The sequence below is a fragment of the Mandrillus leucophaeus genome, unplaced genomic scaffold, assembly GCF_000951045.1.
Source record: "Mandrillus leucophaeus isolate KB7577 unplaced genomic scaffold, Mleu.le_1.0 Scaffold79, whole genome shotgun sequence".
In the NCBI taxonomy this organism is placed as follows: domain Eukaryota; kingdom Metazoa; phylum Chordata; class Mammalia; order Primates; family Cercopithecidae; genus Mandrillus; species Mandrillus leucophaeus.
Window position 1 is genome coordinate 3,934,082 of NW_012108585.1, and position 22,713 is coordinate 3,956,794.

Below are 22,713 nucleotides of genomic sequence, written 5' to 3' on the forward strand. Positions count from 1 at the left end.
ATAAATGCAGAAGTATTATACTAAGAAAATGCCTCCCGATATTGTTAAAGCAAATAGTATCATATTCAGCACAAAACCACAGTGAATTGATTTAATCAGACATTATCAGAGCAAGGAAGAAATAACATTCTGGTTCTGGCACAAAAAAAGAAAAATCCCACCTCAAATTGCGTTGCAGGTACTGGTGGCACTCAGCAAGTTGTTCTTTGGAATATTGGGCCTTGGGTTAGGGAGGAATAGGACCACAGAGGCTTTTGTGTAGGAGAACGGCCCAGGTGTGGAGCTGCCTGGAGGTTCAGCCAGGTAGCTGGCTGCTGCAGCCTTGGTGTGGCTCCCATCTGGTGTGGAAGACACTAAGAACACTGCTGGGTTAGCTGCCATGAGGTGGTGATGGATCACGGCTGTGGCCTGATTCTTGAGGAGCCATGGATTCACTGCAGTGTGCCGTGGCCATATGTGAACCCTGGCCATGTGTGAGGTCCCCTGGGAGGAGGAGGAGAAAACCACATAATACATCCCCCCTTTTAGCAGCAACCACCATTGGAACAAGCTAGAGCCTGAGATTTTCCAGGCAGCATGGTCCGCAGGTTAGGAATGCTGCTTCCTGATTCTAGGGGCCTTTAATTTTGGGCAACAGCAAAAGGAAGGGTTGGTTGGCCCCTAGAGATGAAGTATGATACAATCTTCACCTTCTGGGGTTCCAGCAAGGGCTCAGAGTTGGCAAGAGACAGAAAAGCAGAGTCCCAACACAAGGCAGGTGGAAACTCAGAGGGCTTGCTCAACCTTCTGGTTCTGGTGTTTGTGGGGCCTCTACATCATCTATGCCCACAATTAATCTGAGCCTTTCCAGTAATAGGAAACTCACTTCTGCAGCATCTCACAAAGCTGGATAACCTTTCTAATTGTAACCCTCCCCAAGAGTCTCATCTCAACCACCAACACAGCTTTCCTCCAGTCCAGGGCTCTGAAGAACCTCTGAGTTAGAGATAGACCTCTTTACAGTGTGGGGTTCTTGTTTTGGATCTTCTGTAACTTAGAGATCTTCTTCCTCTGTAGGTCTTTTTGTCAACAGATGTTCTTGTCCAGTTGTCCTCCAATCATCACTGTCCCTTAGAATTAGAGACTTAAAGAATCCTGATGCCCAAACCTCACTAAATCATACTCTCTGGGGGTAGAACCAAAGCACTGGTATTTTTAAAGCTCTCCAGATGATTCCACTGTATAGCCAAGGTTGAGAACCACTGTCTTGCTCCCTGAACCTGGTCAACTTCTTGGGGTTTATGCTATGGAATCAAGAATCCTAGATTTGAATCTTGCCTCTACCACTTGGGCAATTTCTTGTGTTTTTGTTTTCTCATCTGTTATATGAGGATAATAGTATCTACCTCAAAGAGCTGTTGAACCAGCTACATGAGAATACATGTAGGTCAAGAATAGTCTCTGGCATATAGTAAGTGTTCTATAAAATTTAGTAAGTGTTATATAAAATTTAACTCATGTGCCTAGGACAGGGCCTAGCGAATGTTGACATAATATTTGTGCACTTGCCATAAGATAGGCATTGTTCTATGCACTTTATTTTTGTTGCGTTGAAGATCTCGTATAAGAAAAATTACGTAAATAAAATGCGTCTTCAGAACCTCTTTACCTGGTAGGGTCTATTGTTTCAAACTACCCGTTTAACTCATACCCTAGTGAACTCTCTGAACCCCTTATCATCCCACGTGTTTTCTTGCCTCCCATGAAAATCTCCTTAAGAGTTCTACAGAAGATGTGTACCCTTAAAAGTATCCAACATGACTAAATTAAGAGCTCATCAATGGTCAATTCAATGTTTTGTTGCCTCTTGTTAAGTCTAGTGCCTATTAATGAGCTAGGCATTTAAGAGATGCCTAGTAAATTGTTTGTGGCATGACTAAACTAATGAACCTGGTAAAAGACTACGCTAATGTATTTTTGCAGAAGAGATGGAGAAAGACTGAATTCACATGAATGGTGGGGATGCTGAGAAAAGGGTTCTACAAAGTACCTACTCTGTGCTGGGAACTTTTCAGCATCATAAAAAGTGAATGTTCAGGTCATCTCTTGGTGCATTACAAATCACCCCAAACTTAGTCTCTTAAAGTGATAATTAGCTTGCTTGTGACTTTGTTCTTAGGTGATTACATAGCAGGAACAGCACCTCTTTGTTCTAAGACAGCTCGCCAGGGGGCTAGAGTATCCACTTTCAAAACAATTCCTTCCTGGACTCCAGCCTTTATGGAACCACCCTAGTGGCATAGGCTCCTCACTCCCAGCCCCAGGCTGGCTCTGGGTTGGATGGGTTGGGATAGAAAACTCTTGCCATGAGAATATAGCTCTTCATCTCAGCCTCTCCACTCCCCATTCCAAAGGGAGAGGTGTCTGTGCTTGGGGAGAAGCCAAGCAAAGCAAAAGATTTCAACAGCGAAAGGAGGAAACACACCCACTGAGGTTCTCATAGCAACATAATCACGCACAGGCAGCAGCCTATTCCGGTGGGAGCTTGTTTCAGCTCCCCTCCTCCCTGGTTAGTCACAGAAGGGATGCACAAGCAGAAGCAGTGCCGGGTGGGGGCAGAGTGTCGGACTGAAAGTCAGGAGGCTGGGGAGCTGGGTCCTCGGCTTGCTGATGGACCATGGACAAATGTCCTCCTCTGTCCAATCTTGGGGTCCTTATTTGTAAAATGAGAGGATTGGACCACAGAGCGGTGAGAATCGTTTCTTTTCTGATTTCCTTTGATTGCACAAACACCGAGACACTTTTGGTAGGGGATTAGATGTCTCTCAGAATCTTTTGTCTCTGAGAAGATGCCTAGAGAAAAAGGAATTCAATAGGGTAAAAGTCATCCTCCAGATTCACATCATTTATTTCCCTACCACTCTCTGCACGTTGGCAGGATGTGAACGGGAGGAACGACTGGGTGTTGTCGAGGACTCTGCGCACTCACCCCCAGCTCTAACCCAGGTCTGTGTTCTGAGAAGGGAAAAGGTTAAGGAGGTTAAGGCCATATTTTTATTCAAGTTCTCACACACACACATGCACACACACACAGTCTCATTAACTCGAGCCTCTTGCTACATTTTCATCCTTCTCATTCTTCATCCTCTCCTCTATCCCTCACTTCTCACCTCTACTTAGTGCAATGTATCCTCTCTTTCCCCGAGGACCAGATGATGGAGGCATATTTCGTACTGAGAAAGATTCTAGCCCTTTTCTTCAATGGACTCTGGGGTTAGTTGAGGACAGTCAGGCTCACACTTCCCAGTTATCAAAGGTGATGATAAAAGCAAATAGGGCATTTGGGAGGGACCTCCCCAAACAAGTACAGAGATGACGTGAAGACAGCCGGGTGCTCAGGCAGCATCTTCTAGGTCTCAGTCCCTGACTTGTAGGCTGAAAGCTTAAAAGTGCAGCTGCTTTAAGGAGTCAGCCTGAGTGTCCTGCTGCAAAGGGAGAGGCAGAGTGGGGTCCCCCGCTTTTGTTCTATCTCCCACTGCCCGACAGATGGCCAGTAAGACAGAGAAAAAGCAGCTCTCAAAGTGAAGACAGGAATGCATTGTATAAAAATTCACACCCCCTGCTGCCGCCTAAACTCCCTTAAAAAAGGATCAAGAGAATCCTGATGGGTGCGTGACATCCTCCCTCTCTCCCATAAAAGGGACTTCAAAATCTGGCGATGGTGGGGGAAGGGTGAAGAGGGAGAAGAGAAATGCGTGGGCAGGGGGCTGCCAGGGAAGACTGGAGTTGGGGGGGCGGCGGGCACTGCAGTCTCGCATTTGACTTTCTCCCACCCTCTTTCCCAAGCCACCCTGGCCGCCACCTTTGCCCCCGCCTCTCAACCTGAAAGGGGCTTGGAGTCCCAAGGGCTTTGGGTACAGAGAATGGGAGAGAAGGATAAAGAATGACACCACACTTACCCCTAGAGTTGAAGGAGTTAAGGACCCTCCCCCATCCAGACACCCACCCTTTCATTCCCCAAACCATAATTCGCCAAGGAAGGATCCAGGAACTGGCAGAGGAGCGGGAGAGCTGGGGTGGGACGGGGTGGGGAGGGTGCGAGTTAACTGTGGCCCGGTCTCGCCCGGAGCTCGCCCTAGGTGGGAGCACGCGCACCGGGTCTGAGAACCTGCAAGAGCCTTGCCCGGCGCCTGCTTTCTCTGGGCCCCCAGCGCGGGCCTGGTCTCCGCGCAAGTTGTGCGCAGCGCCAGGGAGTGGAGGCGGCCAAGACCCTCGGAGACTAGGGGAGGGGGCGGGCCCGGGGGCGCTGGGGGCCCTCGGTCTGCGCCCAGCCGCCGCCTGCTCCACCGAACCTCCTACCCCGCCCCCACTCACCCGGCTCAGCCCCTAGGAGAGACGCGCAGGAAGCGTGTTGCTTCGCCCAGCGGATCGGCAGAAGTTGAGAGGAGTTGGCGGCTGCCTCTGGCCGGCCGGACTTTGCGAGCAGCCTGGAGAGGATCCGCGACCGCCGCCGCCGCCGCGGAGCCTTCAGGGCGGCTTCCCTCGCGCTTAGCCCGCAGCGCGGGTGGAGAGGGGCGGGGAGGGGGGTCGGGGGCACGAGAAGAACTTGAAACTGTGTGAAGGAATCCGGAGCAGATGAGAAAGGAGGAAAATAAAACAAAGTGGAGACTGCAGAACAGACTCCACTGTGGCTGACTGTGCCGGCTGACGCTCCAGCAGAGGGGCTGGGTTGGAATTTTTTCTCCCATTCTCTCGCTCTCTCTTTTAAAGCTACACCAGCTCTCTCTCTTTCTCTACTATCTCTGTATCACCAAATCCTTGCTGGCTCTTATGGGCATGAAACACTCCTCCCGCTGCCTGCTCCTAAGGAGGAAAATGGCGGAGAACGCGGCCGAGAACACCGAGGTAAGGAGGCGAGCGAGCAGGGGCTCTCGGAGACCCCGCCGCCCACCCGGACCACCGCGCCGCCGCCGCCGCCGCTCAGCACCGAGTGCCAAACTTTCCCCAGCTTCATCCCGCTTGCTTCTGCCGGCCTCCGTGTGTGTGTGTGTGTGTGTGTGTGTGCGTGTGTGTGTGCGCGTGTGTGTGTGTGTGTTGGTGGGGGGTGGGGGGGAAGTTCATGTCTCAGGTCCCCTCCCTCTTGAAAATGCAAAACAGTCACTCTCACCCCATCACCCTCTCCTGCCGCCCGCTGCTCCCTTCTCCTGCCCCCAAGTCCCAAACCCTGGGCAGCCGCGCTCCCCTGCCCTCTCCTTTGGGCTCCGTGAGGACTCCCGGGTCCCGGCTTTGTGCAGAGCTGGGGTGGGTAATCCTGGGGCCAGGTCTGCTCCCTGCAGTGTCTTGACCATCTCCTGCCGCTGCCTCAGCTTTACCCTTCAAGCTCGAGTCGGTCCCCGAGCTCTCCGTCCCCGCAGCAGCGCGGAGAGCTCCCGGCCGCGGGGGCCGAGCCGGCGGGAGGGCTTGAGCACCTCCTACAGACCCTCCGGCCCAGATCTGGGCCAGAGAGAAGTCTGCAATCGTCAGATGTCAGAGCCGCCTCTGGGGCGCTTAACCCGGCAGGGCACACGGGCCGCGGCCACCTTCAGCACCAGGGACAGCGTCCGCCCCTGCCGCAGCCGAGCCTGCGCGGACTGTGGGGGCTGCGCGCCGCCGGCTGCAGTGAGAAACGGGTCTGCAGCCGCCCGTCCCGCAAGGGCTTTTGAGGAGGTCGCTGTAGCTCCGCAAATTGCGTTCTTGGCCCCCGCCTTCGGCGGCCTTTTTCTCTACTCTCCAGCTGGCCCTGAGCCGCAGAGAGCCCTGCTGGGCGTTGTGTCCCAAGACTCGAGGCTGTGATCCCTCGCCTCGCCCTGACCCCGCTGTCATTACAACAACCGGACTATTCCGTAGGCTCTGGGCACCTGTAGTCACGAAGGGGATCAGCGTGGGCAGGCCCCTTACCTTCCTGGAGAAACGGTGCGCCGAGGTGGGGGCGGAGTGGGGCATGTGTGTGAAGATCATCCCTTACTCAGTGGCAGGAAAAAGACACAGAGAGCAAACTCCCGGGCTCTATTAATAGCTGGGTGTCTGGTGGGGCTGCGGCACATTTCACATATGGTTACCCATATGCAGCGGGGGGCGGGGACGGGGGTGTGGCGCGGGGATTGTCCCTCTGTCTTGCCGGAATGCAAAAAGGTAGAGAGACCCTTCCTGGTCTTCTTCCCTTGAGGTCTTAACTCTGCTGCTAAAACCCCTGCCCCACCGCGTAGGCAGCAACGCTTTAATCAATCCCCATCCTCGGAGAGACTAGAAGCAGCATGCATCTGGCAACTGTCGATTTCAAAACAAACACGCTCCGGGACTTGAAAGCAGTGGGGCATTCAGTAGCGAGTGCTGTCTCCTTGAGTTAGGGCAAAGCCTGCATGCCTGCCGTCCCCTCACCACTTCCTCCTCCCCAGCCCCCACCTGAGAGCAGACGTTCGGAATGATGTGCAGTGCGAGGCGGCTAGCCTCCCAGAAGAAAGCCATCCTTACCAGTCCCCTCACCCTCCGCGCTCTGATCGCCCACCCGCCGAAAGGGTTTCTAAAAATAGCTCAGGGTTTCAAGGCCGCGCTTCTGTGAAATGTGGAGCGAGCGGGCACGTAGCGGTCTCTGCCAGGTGGCTGGAGCCCTGGAAGCGAGAAGGCGCTCCCTCCCTGCATTTCCACCTCACCCCACGCCCGGCTCATTTTTCTAAAAAAAAAAAGTTTTGGCTGGCCCCTTTGCCTCGTACCCCCGCTGCCGCTTGGGGTCTGGGTGCAGACCCCTGCCAGGTTCCGCAGTGTGCAGCGGCGGCTGCTGCGCTCTCCCAACCTCGGCGAGGGTTAAAGGCGTCCGGAGCAGGCAGAGCGCCGCGCGCCAGGCTATTTTTACTTGCTTCCCCCGCCGCTCCGCGCTCCCCCTTCTCAGCAGTTGCACATGCCAGCTCTGCTCAAGGCATCAATGAAAACAGCAGTAGGGGCGGCCGGGCTCCTGCGAACAACAACAAAACAAACAAACAAAAAACCACGTCGCGTGCGGGCCACCAAGGCAGTGCGGGGAGGGACGCACCCAGCTGGGGCTCCTTGGAGGGGTGTGAGCCAGGTTGGCGGATCAGTTCTTAGCAACTTCCCTGCAGAAGGGGTAGAACCCAGACTTGGTCAAACGTGCCTAGCGGAGGCATCCAGGCAGCGTGACAATCACTTGGTTTCCCTCCAGGAACTGGCTGTTTTTGGAATAAGCCAGGACTAGAGCAGCACTTCCAAAAGTGGGGTGTTGTGGGCTTGCCTGCATTTATGGTGGATGAGAGCGGCAGGAGCACGCCTCCATGTGTGTCAGTGGGTGGTGCGGAGCGTGGTAGTGGTCCTAGTTCTGAATTGCACATCTCTTTATCAAGCGCCGGCTCTGTACCAGGAAAGCTAGGTACCCCTGAGGACCACCTGGTCCCTGCTCTGGGGGGGCTCACACTCTCATGGACAACTATGATGGATAATCCTGTAGCCACCTTTTCCTTTTTGTTGTTTATCTCATTCCATCCTCACAACAATCCTGCGAGATAAGCAAAGATTAGTATTCATTTCTTATCCCCATTTTATAGTTGAGGACACCCAGCCTGAGGTCAAGCAGTAGCTGAAAGTCATCTGGTGGGTTAAGTCAGCCCTGAAACACAGATTGCCCCCACTTCTGATTCATTGCTGTTTGCCCTACCCTTGCTATTTCTAACAAGATGCCATGTGTGAATGGGAGTAGATGAGGAGTGGGCGGAGAGGAATACTTTGGAAGGGAGAGATGCAGTGATGGGGGTGGGCAAGGATGGGAGGAGGTATTCGTTCACAAGGTAAAGATACAGAGAGATACTCCAACCATTGGGCAGGAAGGGAGCAAGTGAAGAATAAAACTACTTACATTGTGACCAGAGCCTCCCTCCACAAAGTGAAGTAGCCAGCTAGGGCATGAGAGCATCAACTTCACATGCTTGCTGGGCACTATTGGCAATGGGTGGCCCGGGAGGCACTCTTCAACCACTCTGACCTCAGTTCCCTTCTCTGTTAACTTGAGCTGATTCACCTCATGGAATAGGGCAGGTATGGGTGTAAGGAAATGCCAGGAGAGCCCCCGGCACATGACAAACATGCAGTAGTGTTAATTGCATGTATGCTTTCTCCTGATCACTCAGCTATGCTTCTCTTCCTCAGCTAAGGGAATCACCATTCTCCTGCCAGCCTCTTCTCCTTCTCCCCTGTTCCTTGGGTGTCATCAGAAACCTCCTCTGTGGCCTTCTGGAATATTTGCAAAGCCTCCAGTCCCACTCTCCTCTTCAGCCCATTGTCAGTGCCCAAGACAGGTCATCTCACCTCTGCCCTCACTAAGGCACTTGCCTCTGAACTGCTGGTCCTCTTCTCAAATCCAGCCTCATAATCCTACCGTACTGGATCAGCTTTTGGAAGCACAAATCTGCTCATGATCAGGCAGCTCTTTAAAAGCTTAGGAAGTTGTCCTATTGCCTACAGGACACTGAATAAAGCCCAGTTTCCTTAGCATGGTGCGCATAGCCCATTAATACCTGCATCATGCAAATCTCGGAAAAGACCTCTGACTGCATACCTGAATGCTTTTGTGCATGCTTTTCCCTCTGCCTGTGCCACTCTTTCCCTCTTCTCTCTGGAAAACAATCTTTTTCAACCTGCAAGACCCAGCTCAAATGTTACCTCCTCTGGGCAGGCTTCCCAGATCTGCCATTTATCTTCTCTCCCCAGGGAGGGTGATTACTCTTTCTTATGTGTTCCTAACGCCTGTCTCTCACTTTTCCTATTGCAAGATAATTGGCTTTTTGTGTGTCTATTTATATGTCTATTAGATAATGCACTTTTTTTTTTTTGAATATCCTGTTCTTAGTACTGGGCCTCACACACAGTAAGTAATAAATGTTAATAAATGTTGACTGAATTGATGTTTGTGATTGTAAACAAACTCTTGAGGCTTCTGGGCTTTAGTCACTCATGGCTTTCTGGAAATTGGGATTCCTATCTCCCACCACCCCACCCGTCTGCTGTACTTGTGTTGCTGTGGACTTTTGAAACTCAAAATGGGTAAATATTCTGGGAATCAAGGTGCTGAAGCCAGTCAAATCACGGGTACATTTTGGTTATTCATGTACCTATTCAATATTCAGTAATGATTGACTCTTACTATGGAGTAGTCATCTGAATAACAGATAAATGGATTAATCACAATTCCTAACTATGAACCATGGGGGGATAATGGACCCTCCTGAGCTACTGCTTGCTTTACTGATTCTTGGTGAAAGTCTGATGCATGATGCATTATTTATGGTGATGACTCCCTGATTAGGGTTTTATCACCTCAAAGGAGAGCCCCCAGGAGTCAGGAAACAGTTTTAGCAAAGAGTCACTTTGGAGACTTTTTTTTTTTTTTAGATGTTCTGTTGACTTGCTGGCCCAGGGAGAGGGAATAATTACAGGTTGGAAAAAATCCTACAATGTGACAGTGAGATTAGGGGTTGCAGTGAGTTGTGGGGATAACTGAGCTGACTTCTGGCATGGTGTATCTTGGTGGTTTTGGCTAATAGATCTTTCTCCTCAGGAAGTTGCTTTCAGCTGAAGAACGTGGTCCCATTATTACAGGGGTCGGGGAATTGAGGAAGAGGAAGAATCAGGCCCAGTTCTTTGAGGATGGTCTTCATCTATGTCTGTTTCTGCAGAGTGTGTACACTAACTAGTAGACTATGGAGACAGACTTCCTGGTTTTCAATCCAGCTCTGGACCTAGTAGATGTGTTGCTACACTGAGGAAGTTGCTTATCGTCTCTGGGCCTTTTAAGATTGCTGTAATGATGAAAAGGGTTAATTCATGCAAAGGAATTAGAACATTGCCTTCTACATGGTGAGTTCTCAATAAGCGTTTATGATTATTATCCTGTTAGCTTTTAGGAGTCTTGCCAAAAAAGTGCAAACTGAAAGTATTCTCCCACTTTCTCATTTCTGTAGCTGAAATGATCCATAAAGCCCCAGTTCATGTCACTTTTTCCTCCCTCTGCAAACACCGATTTCAGTCCTTAAGTGAGCTCAGGAGAATTAAGAAGATAGCCACTTTTTTTTTTTTTTTTTTGCCTGGCGAATTTGGCTTTTCGGAGAGTCCTAAATTGGCTTTTGGCTGTCAAAGACGGTGAAACACAGCACTCCTGCCTCCAATTCAGGAGTGGGTTTCATTTCCTCTTTGCTAACTGCGACGTGAAGTGATTATCACATACCAGTGTGGAACATGCAAAAATCTGTAAAAACAGTCCTTACACCTTGGAGTCTACTCTGCCAGCAGGGGGAAAATGGGCAGCCTGAAAATATGTGAACAGCCAAGGTAATTGAAAGCAGCCTCTGTGTGTGAGAAGCAAGCAGGTGGTGCTGTTGTGAACTGGCTTAGTTACAAGATAGAGTGAGCACAGCCTAGAAGGGACCTCTGAAAGGTCATTCTGTCCATGCCTCTGTCTCTGAGAACCAAACCCAAGATGCATTGTTGGCCACTCGGTCTCTTGTTCAAAAGCTTCAGAGAAGGGAATTTCCCCAAACTCCTCGAGTGTCTCAGTAGTGGGAAGTTCTCCCTGAAGTCTGAGCTCAAACTCTTCAATTGCAATCTGAGTCACCTTCGTTTATGTTATTCTGAAAAGAGATGAAAACTGGCTGGTTACCTTTCCATTTGGGGTTGTCCCACCCTTTTTACTAGTTTTTGTTCCAATTGATTCCAACCCCTTTTTCTGATATTCTGATATTAGACTTCTAATACGAATAGCTAAGAGAGGAGTGTTTGAGATTTGCCTCTCCAGTATTATCCAGCCAAAATAGCCACTGGATATTTCACACATCAAATGTCTTTTCTTACTTCACTTGTTATAAGAATTCCCTCAAGCATCACAGTTTTTCCCATATTTGTAATGAGTGGCCCATAAGTAAAGATCTCTTTTTAAAGTGTAATTTTATATTGAGCAAACAGCTTGATGTGCATGTTTTCATAAAGTCATAGAATCTTAAAGTTGGGCGGAAACTCAAATCATTTAATCAGGAGATAGGAACTACTTGTCCAATATCACAGAGCTCTTCCGTGTTGGGGTCGAGACTCAGTGGACTCCTGGGTCTGTGCTCTTTATACCTCCTTTAAACGTAGCATCTCATCTATTGTTTTTATTTTTTGTGCCAACTTTCTGGTATATCCTGATCTGTACTGTCTAAGACCAGTGTTTCTCTCCATAAGGTCTAGGAATTTGTGCATAGTGAGAGCTCTCTCCTTCTTGTAGAACTTAAAATGCTCGCTTAATACATTGCATTGTGTGTAATGCTGTGAATTACATATATCCCCATTGTTGGATTAATAAACTGAAGCACAGAGAGTTACTGTTATTGGCTCAAAATCCCACAGCTGGTAAATGATGAGGCTGGAGCTCAAAGTCTGGTTTTCTAATCGCCAAAATGCTTTTTCTCATCCGCTAGGCTGTGAAGGCATGAGAAGAACCAGAGTAGAAACTTAAAATGTGAAGAGAAAGGGTGGAGAAATTAACAGGAGGAAGAATGTGGAATAGTGAATTTGGAAGAAACCTAGGAAGAGACACCAGCCCCGCCTTCCTTTTTCCAGGACTTCTTTTCTTGCTTCCACCGCCATCTTGCCATCCTCACTTTCACAGTCTCCAATACTATGCCGTGTGGGTGACAGGGGTCTGACATAATTGTGGCAGGGACAGCCGTCACCTCACTCTCCCTGTGCATCTAAACTATCCCTAGACCTGGGTTCCTAGCTGGACCCAGTAGACAATGTACTTGTCTAACAAAGTATAGCTCTTTGGAAGCTTGACCCTAGGCCATCAGTCTTAGGTCTGGACTCTCATCCAGCTACTTTACTGGGATAAAATGAATACTGAAGGCTCCGGGACAGGAACTTTGTTTCTTAAAATTTATCTTTGTAGTTTCATCACCTGTGTTACCCTCCCAGGGCTGCTGTAATAAAATACCACAAACTGGGTGGCTTTAACCCAAGAGAAATGTCTTCTTCCACAGTTCCGGAAGGCAGAAGTCTGAAATCCAGATACCAGCAGCGTTGGTTCCTCTCGAAGTCTTCATGGAGAATCTGTTCCTTGCCTTTCTTCTGGCTTCCCGTGGTGGCCAACGATGCTCAGCATTCCTTGGCTGTAGACACATCACCTGGTCTCTGCCTTCATCTTCACAGGGCATTCTTTCCTGCGTGTGTCTATATATCTTCTTATAAGGACAACAGTCTTGTTGGATTAGGGGCCACTCTAATCCAATATGACTTCATCTTGATAACATCTGCAAAGACCCTATTTTAAATGAGGTCACAGTCACAGGTACTGGGGGTTTAGGACTTCAATGCATCTTTTTGGATGACATAATTCAACCCATGACGTTACCCAGCACAGTGCCTGCCATATAGCAAATGGCTGATGAATGGCCTCAGAAGAGTTGCAAAGTCCGAGAAAGTGATCTCTCTCCCTTATCCCTTTCCTGCTTCTCATTTAGCTGCACACTGTACCCACTGGCTTCCCAGGGTCTTTATCATGGCTTTTTCCTTGGGCAGTAGCAATCACTATAGCAAGAGTTACCGTTTTAACATACATATTAGCGTTGGGTGCCGTGTAAACTTTGTAAACATTGCCTTCTTTCATTTACTCAACAATATCACAAAGCAGCTCTTATTAATTCTGTTTTGCAATTAAGGAAATGGAAATTTTCAGAGTTTAATTATCCTGATGAACATTATGGAGCCAGTAAGTAGCAGAGCTGGAATGCTCTCTGCTGTTGACATGGCCTCCTTCCTCTCTTTTGTCCACACTCCCAACCCCAAGCTTGTCCTAACCTTTGCTCCACACCAGCTCCGACCCACCTGGAGATTTGGAAGATACACTTCCAGGTGTGGAAATGAGCCTGTAACTGACTGAAGCTTGTGGCTCTGTAATAGGCTCCCTGGGCTAGATCCCCTCATCCTCCCAGCGGTTTTGCTTTGTAGTTGTCAGAGGAATTACTTTAGTGGTAGACTTGGGCACTGATCAGCAACGTATTTGAAGGGCTATTCTGGAGGGTAGGAAGGACAATGAATAAGCCGTGTAGGCCACCGACTTCTCAGCCTGCAGCAGTTTTGTGTGGGGGTTAATTGTGTAGGCTCTGGGGTTAGCGTGGGGTTACTAGTTGGGTCCAAGCTCAACTCTGCTGCTTCTCAGCTTGTACCACTTACTGCAGTTACCTGTGTGTGGGACTCATCCCGTATGCTACGTATGGGTAATGGTGCATTATCCCATAGGGTTATCACAGGGACTAAGTGAGTTATTTCACATAAAGCACATGTCTGGCACATGGTAAATACTCGAGAAAGATTAGCTTTATCAGTAATCTGGGCTTACCCAACAGTGTATGAAAGGAGAACAGATAAGCACAGGGCCTTTTTGGTGACATTGTGGAATCGACACTGGGAGGGGTGAGAGCAGAGCAGTTGAGGGAAGGCACCTTTGATTCAGGGAATTCATTCTCGGGTCAGCCAGGTAGAGTCAAGAAAGCAGCTGAAGGCAGGGCTCTTTAGCTTCCCTGCCCAGAGGTCCACTGTGCCATGTGAAGGGCCCCAGTTATAGGAGGAACAGGGAGCCTTTGTGACCCACAGGCTGCCTGCCACTCTCCAGGCTCACTCTCAGCTTTGGGATGTAGAACTCAGGTGTTTGTCCACACCTATCAGATGAAAATGAAGCCTGATGGAGTTCCTACAGGTGTGAGGGAATTGGGGTATGGAAGAGAAGTGGTCATGCTCTACGGGAGGCTCCCTGGGGGTAGACAATGCTAACTCAGGCTTCTCTTGGGCTTGACGCCCCCTCAAGCCTTGCTCAGTTCCTACATGTTGATTATCGGACTGATTGGTGACTTTCCCCTGCGTTCCTACTGAGGGAAACTGAGGCATGGATAGGAGATAGGAGAGAGAGATGCCCAGGCTGACATGACAAATTGGAGGTTTAATTATTGAGTTAAATTTCCTGTCTTCTTGGCACTAAATCCCACAGAATATAAGCTGTGTGAGTGGCACAGCTAAGGCCAAATGGGGCTAATGCCACTATAAAGGGAAGGCTGTTAACAAATTCCTCAGTTAGGGCCCCATTTGTCACTCTATTGTGAAAGACCATCTCTTGTTAGCTAAAGTAAAGTGGTGGCCTTTCAAGCCTGGGTCTCCCAGAAAATGAAAGACTCTAATTCCCATAGTCACATTAAATTCAAGGATTTCATCTCTCTCTGACAAGCAGTTATGACAGTAATTCTCTGGGGAGGCTCAGTCAAAGAATTCCACAAACGATTATAGCCCATCAGAAGTGTAGATAGGGCCCTAATTAAGGCATGTTCTCTATTAACATGCATTAGTTCAGTTTTTGCCCACAGGTACATAGTAGAAAATTGATGACTACTCTTATTGAATGAGTCAGGAAAATAAACCTGTATATAGCACATGCTATTCCTTTTGTAAGAATTCTTTTTCTTCTCCTTTTTTTTTTTTTTTTTTTTTTGAGATGGAGTCTCGCTCTGCTCTCCAGAGCAGTGGTGCAGTCTCGGCTCACTGCAAACTCCACCTCCTGGGTTCACGCCCTTCTCCCGCCTCAGCCTCCCGAGTAGCTGGGACTACAGGCGCCGGCACCTCGCCCGGCTAATTTTTTGTATTTTCGGTAGAGACGGGGTTTCACCGTGTTAGCCAGGATGGTCTCGATCTCCTGACCTCGTGATCCGCCTGCCTCGGCCTCCCAAAGTGCTGGGATTATAGGCGTGAGCCACCGCGCCCGGCCTTTTTTTTTTTGAGATAGAGTCTTGCCCTGTGGCCCAGGCTGGAGTGCAGCGGCGCGATCTCGGATCACTGCAACCTCCGCCTCCCGGGTTCATGCAATTCGCCTGCCTCAGCCTGCTGAGTGGCTGGGATTATAGGCGTGTGCCACCACGCCCTGCTAATTTTTGTATTCTTTCCCCTTTTTTCCCAAGTTGTTGACCCAGAATAGTGTAGGGGGGAGTTTGGTAGTCAGATCTGATTTTGGATCTCACTTTCATCCCTGTGGGGTTGTAAAACCCATTTCATAGGCTGGCCATGAGGATTAAATTTGATAATGGGATACGACATAAAGCTGGCAGATGTCTTCTTCTTTTTCCTACTGTTACAACTTTTAAGATTTTTTTTTTTCTGCCCAGTTGTTGTTTCACTTTTAGGAGAAAATTTATAGTTCAAAATGGGAATAGTCAACTCTGATGTTCGCTGAAAGTAGATGCAAATGACCTATTCCAGACAGACTGCAGGGTGTCGCGATGTTTCTATGTGAGGATGTGTACACGCTTCTGAGTCAGTAGGTCCGTCATGCAGGAGAACACGCTCATCCACAAACATACATGTCCTGTGTGATTTGTAGTTCATAATATGTGAGGCATGAGGTACAAATTTAATTACTGGCCTGGAGCTTCTGAGCTACACGCAGGGTCTGACATGTCAACGCGGGAGAGCCTGTTTCCTGTGAGAAACATGTTAAGGTGAGGCCAGGCGTGGGAATAGTTGAGGGAGAGTCTTGTAAAGACAGATCCGAGTTTTAGGGTCAGAGACGTTACGCAGCCTTGACTTTGCAGCTGATATGCTTCGTTGATTCTGTGACTTGCGGTGCTGTGGGCTTGTTCCGGGCAGGGCTGTGGTCACCTTGCCTGCGTGCTGTCTCCAGGTGACCCCATCCGCTCTCTCAGCATCATGACCAGTTTCCATCCTTAGACTGCAACCTACATCTCTCTTCTGAGATTGGCGTGGCCTATCCGCCTGCCTGCAGGACATCTTCACTGAGATGTCATAGGCACCTCAGGTTCACCGGGTTGCCTCCGGAGTCCTGCCCTCTTCCCAGCTCCTGCCGTTCTCACTTTTCGTAGTAGTAAGTCACCAAAATCACAAGCCTGGACTCTGCTGTCTCCTTTCTCCACAACAAGACCTGGAGATTCTACATCTGAAATGTTTCTCCTCTTTGTGCTGAATCTGTCCTCCACATTCCAGGCCCACTGTGGCCGTCCCTGTTCGTGTCTCTTCACCTCTGAGCTGGATCTCTGCAGTGATCTTCTGGATGTTCTCTGCACACCCTCCCTTTACTTGCTTGGTTCTCCTCTCACAGCAGCGTGAGTGTGCATTCTAGAATAGAAACCCGATAATGCTTCTCCCTTCCTTAAACCCCATCAGTGGCTTTTCCATTATTCTTAGGATCATGACCCACTCCTCACCCAGGCTCAGGAACCCCTGTGTAATCATGCCCCTGAGCCCTCTTCCATCCTCATTTCTTACAAGCCCTTCCCTCTGCTCCAGCCACACTCAGCTGCCTACCTCCCCTCCTCAATTCATTGCTCCTACTCTGTCTTCAGGTCTCAGTGTGGATGTCATTTCTTCCAAGAAGGCTTTCCTGCCACCACCTTCAGATCCAAGTCTCCTCCTATGTTATCCTATAGCACCAATGCCTGCTATCTCAGCATGTATCACCCTGTGCTTTACTTCCCTATTTCCTCATCTAGAAGTCAACCATCAACTTTGTGAGAGTAGACACTGTTTGTGCTCTTCACCACTGAACCCCAGCATCTACCACGATAGCTGGTGCCTGCTAGTGACTTAAAACTGTTTGTTCAGTGAACTATCATTGGCCACATGTACCTTTCCTGTATGAAAAAAAATGTTCTATGGATGCTAGCAATTAAATGAATATTTGTTGGTTCCCTTCCTGATTCACCGATTGAGGCTCTGTCAGTCACAGAGGATCCCATTAGAAGAGTATACCTCTGAGGTCAAAGCCACCGTCCACCTGACCGAAAGCAAGTCCGCAGTTAAGCTGTCCCAGTTAGATGTTCACTGCTGAAGAGCAAAGTCAGGCAAAGTCAGAGTTGCAGAGGTTTATAATCAATGCAAACTGAGTAAGAGGAGATTTTCGCATAGACAAGTGTAACCGGCACGACATAAGTCTCCGAAAGGGCTAGGGGAGGGAGGGCTTTGCCTGAGACAATCAAGAATGCCTTATGCTTAGGCAGTGGCAGCAGACAGCCTGAAAAACCTTGCTTGAGGCAGGAGTGTTTTCGGGTTTGGAGCAGCCAATATATTTTCCCTGATCCACCATCACTGGCTGCTCTGAGCAGAAGATGCAGTGGGGGATGTTCTCAGACCAGAGATCTGAACCGTCCTGAGGCCAAGGCTCCTAATTGCGAGCACTCAGGGGACCCGGGGTCCTGCTCGGGGGTGGGGTGGCTCTGCACAGTGGACATGACCCCTGCTCCCAGCGTGGTCCAGGGGCCTTGTCTCATGTGTACTGTGGGTCCAACACAGCCATGCACTCTTCTATTTATAATAAGGTTTAGGGTTCTATATATAGCACTGTCGGATGACTACAGTGAGCAACAATATACTATATAGTTTCAAATAACTAGATGGAAGACATTGATTGTTCCCAGCACAAAGCAACGACAACTGTTTGAGATGATGGATGTACTAATTCCCCTGACCTGATCACTATACATCCTATGTATTGAAATATTACTATATTCACTATGAATATGTACAGTTACGATTTGTCAATGAAAAAAATAAATTGAATTTTAAAAATAGATAAAAATAAGTTGCTCCCTACTCCACGATGTAAAGAAAACCAAACCGATGGCTTGGACTGCCAGTACTGCAGCGTCCGCAAGGTCAGCTCTGGTGGCTTTCCTTGGAGGCTTCACTGAAGGGCTGCAAGCCTGTACCCCACCCCACTTTCTTCTTACAGCTTTGCCTCAGCGGCAGAAATCAGAGTTTTCAGAGCTCTTCAGGTCCACCCCCACCTCGGGAATGCACTCCACGTAATCCAGTCAAGGCAGCAGGGACCTATCCTGAGCCCCAAGGAGCAGCTGCCTCAACTTTCCTGACACATTCGCTCCCGTTCCTCGGGCCCTCGGCTGATACCAAGTACCATAGAAAAAGTCTAGAAGCAAGAGCCAGAACCCGGGATCCTGACCCTGCTGCAGAGAGTTGAAAAGTGGATGAAATGATCCCCCTCTATCTCAGTCTGTAGGCTTGCCCCCATAAATACACGGAGACAATGGGCATGAGGACTTTAAGAGGTAGGAGGTTGTGTGCAGGTCTTACACTTTGCTCTTATAACCTTACACTTTGCTTGTTATAACCCTGCTGTCTCAGGGGCCTCCAGGCAGCTCCATGCCTGTCTTCCCTTATCGTGCCGTTGATGGAGCTGGATGCCAGCTCCACATGGCTGCCCCTTCCAGACATGCCCATGGGTGCTGAGTCTGTGCTGTTGAAAATGGAGAGATGTTTTCCCATTAGGCAGCAAACAGCATAGAAGGTGGAGGTTTGGGGAACAGCAGGAAGACTTGGACAAAGAACGTAACGGGCTGTGACTCGGACAAAGGACTTGGACAAAGCTGAACTTTCTGGGTCTGTGACTGGGACGAAGGACGTGACTCACTGCAGGCAGCCTGCTGGCACTTGCTTGTCTGGGGAAGCAACCTTGCTCCAGAAACCTCTGCCTTCATTTTTGTTTCTCACCTGCTGGCTCCGTCTTCTCCTTTTTCTCTTCCCTGCCCAAGCCTGGGTTTCTATGCATCTAAGAGCAAGAGCTCTTCATTTTCCAAGCAGGAGAAACTGTGAGGGGCTCACTATCCAAGTGGCAGCCCCAGCTTCTCGGCTCTGGGCTGTGTGAGCCTGGGTGTTGGGTGTTGGAGAGAATCCAGCCCCAGGCAGCTGTTCCATTGGTGCCTGCTTGACTGGGCAACCTTACATAGGTGTCAAGGATCTAGCCTGTTCTGAATATGAAAAGGGCTAAAGGGGGAAAAAAGGAGGGGAGAAGATTTGAGTTTCAAATCAATTAAAGCCATCCTTCTTTGGCTTCCTAAGTGTGTAGTGCTGGGCCACTATTGCTGAAGTGCTGGGGCCTGGCTTATCTCCCAGGACATAGGCCTGAGCCAGGATGCTGTGTTCCTTTGGGTACCATGGCTGGTGCCAGCAGCTGAGCTTCACACTGGGGCCTTGGGAGTGTGGGGGGCGGGGGCAGTGGGAAGTGATGCCATGGCCATCCCTGCAGTCACTCTCCTTTGATGTGGCTCTTGACAGTGGCCTTGGAGACCCCCTTGCGATCCACTGCAGTGGACTCTCTTTGGTCTCATCTCACCTGGCCAGTCAGCCAGCTACAATAGACACTGTTGCTTGTTGTATTTGACTTGATACCCACTGCTCTTTGGGCTTCTAAGCTCTGCTTTCTCCTGCCTCTCCCACCTCCCTGACTGTTCTCTCTCAAACTTTCATGTGGATTCCTCTTTCTCACCCAGGGATGTTGCCTCCAGCCTACTGTCCCTGGGTGATCTCATCCTCTTCTGCATCTTGGGACATCCAGCTCTGCACTTCTGGCTGGATTTCTCTTCCTTTGTGTTTTGCAGGCACTTTAAATTCAGCATGACCCAAACTGAGTTCCTCACCTTTCCTTCCGATTTGCTCATCTGCTTCTCTCCTTGTCTGCCTGTCTCACGAAGGGCACTGCCGTTCTCCCCTTCACCCCAGCCAGAAGTCAGGAATCAGACCAGAGGACTCCCTTACTCTCACCTCCCTTGCCCCAATCTCAGATGATTTATGACAAAATCCTGCTAATTCTACTTTCTTAACACTGTTTACGTCCATCTCCTTCTCTCTATCCCCGTTGCCCTAGATCAGCACTCATTAACTTCTTCCCACCTCTTGCTCCGTGCCTGTCTCTTCCCCGCACTGCAGCACAATGCCTGGGCAAAGGACGACTTAGTGGATGTTGGTGGAATGAATAAATGAATAAGCAAATGAACTATGGGTAGCAATTGCCTGCTCCAGGGAGTAATGCAGGGTGGTCGTTCCGCAGCTGCTTGGCTTTGTGAGTTACCCTCAGGGGTCACCGTTCTTCATCTCATTTACCCTCAGTGAGTTGCTTGTGAATGAATCCACTTTAGAACAAGGTTTGTGGGATTCAGGAGACCGAAGCTGTTGTCCAGGCTCTGTAACTCGCTCATCATGTGGCAGGTCCTTTTTGAGACTATTTTTGTCCCCGAGAGAACTGCAACACCAGGGATCAAAGGGTTTGAGTGTCTCAGTGGCTCTGTGTCTACCATGCAGCACTCTCCTTGGAAAGGAAGAAGGACAAAGAGAGAGAGAGAGAGAGAGAGAGTGAAGCTGGAGAAGCGGCGGAATCTGTAAGGCGGTATCTTGCTAGTTTCTTAACGCACCACGTTGTTCAATCCCCCAGCGTCACCCAGTCCTGTCAGAAAGTTCTCTGTTCCTCTTTCCCTCAGGACAAAGAGGGCTTGGTCTTGGGGATTCTGGAAGCCTCTTTGCAGAGCCTGGACACCTAAACCAAATATAGGAGGTACCTGCTGAACAGATAACTCTTATTTCAGTTTCCCTTATATTTTGGCTTGAACAGGGATTTTATGTCTAGTTTGAGTAGCTGACTGTGTGGCCTCCAGTAAGTCCCTTAGATCCTTCGAGCCTGCGTAATGACATCTTACCTGAAGACAGGGGCTGGGGCCCAAGATTCTAGCACATCTTGGAATGTGTTCCTTTCTGGGCTTCCTTCTGTTACTTCTACTCTTCCGATTGTAGCTTTTAGGGAATGTGTGCGCTCCCTAAAGTGAGTGAAGGGAGAGTGCAGTCTTCTCTGTCCGTGGCGAGTTCCCTGCCAAATCTTCTCTACTTCGTTGTATCTGGATCTTTCTGGAAAGCCAGCTATGTGGCTCTTTCATGTCACTTTTCCCGTCCTCAGCCTCTTTCAAGAGTTCTGGAGATGGGAGCCAGAATGTGGGGATAGAGAGCATCAGAAGTTACCAGTCATGGAAAAATGTTTAATAACAACCATTTTAGTTCAGTTCATTGCCTCAGCAGATCCATTCCCTACAGTATGTTATTTTGTGGTACTTTATCCTGTTCGAGTTTAGATAATGAATAATAACAATTATACCAGGTACGCTCTAGTGACTTCCTCCTAGGAGCCTACAGTGACTTAGCACATCTTGGAATCCTTCTTGAGCCCCCAGATACTGAAGGATCAGGCAGATCTGGGCAGAGGCAGGGGGCAGGGGCAGGAGTGATTGTGACTGTCCTTTGGAGAGGGAAGCTCCAAGGAGGGGACTTTGTCAGGGTCCGAGAGTTGGCCGCAGGGCCAAAGTCAGCCTGTGAGCCCTGACTGTTCCATGTGCCAGGCCGCTGTGCAGATTTTCTGGTCTCTCTGAATTCTTCCTGCCTTTCCTTTTTCTGTTACCCCTAAGGTGCTCTTTTGTTCACCACGGAACACTGGGCAGTTCTGGTTCCTCTGAGGTTGGTATCCAGTTGGCTCAGTGTCAGAGCCCTGGCTGGGCTGGCACCAGGACTCTCTGGCTCACCTTGTGGGGGTTGCCAGCACCAGACTGCTGTTGGGGTGTGGCTGGCATTCAGGCTCCAAGATGTGGTTTAGAGAGGGGTTGCTCACCCAGGCCTGCAGAGCCTCCCCAAATCCATCCGTACTTCCACTGAAGATGTCCAGTATAAGCGGGTCAGGGTCACTCTGCCTCCAAGTGGAGTGTAAATATATAACACGTGGAGACTTCTTTCTGAACATGCCAGCATCCCACATTTGCCCTTCTGTTCACTCTGCACCTGTCTGCACCCTGCACTCTGGAGAGCTTTCCTTGCAAAGCTGTCCCTTCCGGCTGGGTTCTGCCTGTGGGCAGCTACAACAGGAGCACCAGTGGGAGGGTGGGGAAGGGAGGGGCATTGATTCCCTCAGCCCCTCCCTATGGGGGGTGGTCACTGTCTACCTGTTCTTTCCCTGACCTGAAACTTTCGTGTAGCAGCCCCCATACTCCCTCATGGCCTCTGAGTTCCAGTAACTTCTCCCCTCTTGCCTCCTACACCTAGGGCTCATCCCGGAGCTCCTCTCTTACCAATCCCAGGCGACTGCCGGTTTGCTTCCTCTAAGCTATGTTGTCAAAAATCATGGATGCCATTCATCAAGCACTTGCTATGTGCCAGGCACTTTTCAGAGCTTTCTACATGAATTCTCCCATTTAAGTCCTAAAAAAAAATCCCCTAAGGATATATTAATATCTCCAGTTTACAATGGGGAAACCAAGACACAGACGGGTTCAGTAAATTTCCCAGGATAACAAGGTTTCAAACAAAAGCAGTCCTGTTCCAGAGGGCACTCAGCACAGGATCTGGTCAACACATGGTGACTGCTGTTTCGATTGTGGTGGCGACTGCTCATTAGGGTTGTTATCTGCTCACATGTTCTGCATGAATTCAGAAAAGCAGGCCTGGTTGGCAAAGTTAGGTCCACCCTCCACCTGCTCACTGGTGTGGTCCCTGGGCCAGTAGCATCAGCGTCACCTGGGAACTTGTTAGAAATGCAAACTGTCTCCCCATCCCAGACCTGCTGAATCAGAACCTCTGGGGGTGGGGCCGGCAATCTGTTGTCCAGGTGATTGTGGACATGCGGGCTTGACAGCCACCCCACTGCACAGAACCCACCCACATACCCTATGAGTAGAAGCACATGCTTTCCCGCAGGGGCATTCACGGTCTCTGCACTCTGAGCCTGGTGTGGTTGAACTAGCAGGACGGGCCCCATTCTCTAGCTGGCTCTGGGAAACAGGCTGTCTCGGCACCCATGCATTGCCCTTGGCTGTGGCAGTTCCTATTTCCCATCTTCTGGTG

At 49.6% G+C, this 22,713-nt stretch overlaps 1 protein-coding gene and 1 long non-coding RNA gene across 3 annotated transcripts in view; one reads left to right on the top strand and one right to left on the bottom strand.

The window, feature by feature from the left end:
- PRMT8 (protein arginine methyltransferase 8) overlaps positions 1-22,713 on the top strand; it is a 216,041-nt gene that overhangs the window by 108,171 nt on the left and 85,157 nt on the right. The window contains exon 1 of one of the 2 annotated variants that reach the window (XM_011967173.1): positions 4,388-4,884. The exons of the other annotated variant lie outside the window; for it this stretch is intronic. Within the exon in view, the coding sequence (XP_011822563.1) occupies positions 4,810-4,884 (75 nt within the window). The 5' untranslated portion in view covers positions 4,388-4,809. Of the gene's footprint in view, positions 1-4,387; positions 4,885-22,713 lie in introns of those variants that run through there. 2 annotated transcript variants of the gene reach the window in all.
- On the bottom strand, positions 2,115-6,004 carry LOC105529901. Its single transcript, XR_001004580.1, has 2 exons — positions 5,917-6,004; positions 2,115-2,832 (listed from the first exon to the last, which is right to left on the bottom strand). It is a non-coding gene; the product is annotated as an uncharacterized LOC105529901 (long non-coding RNA).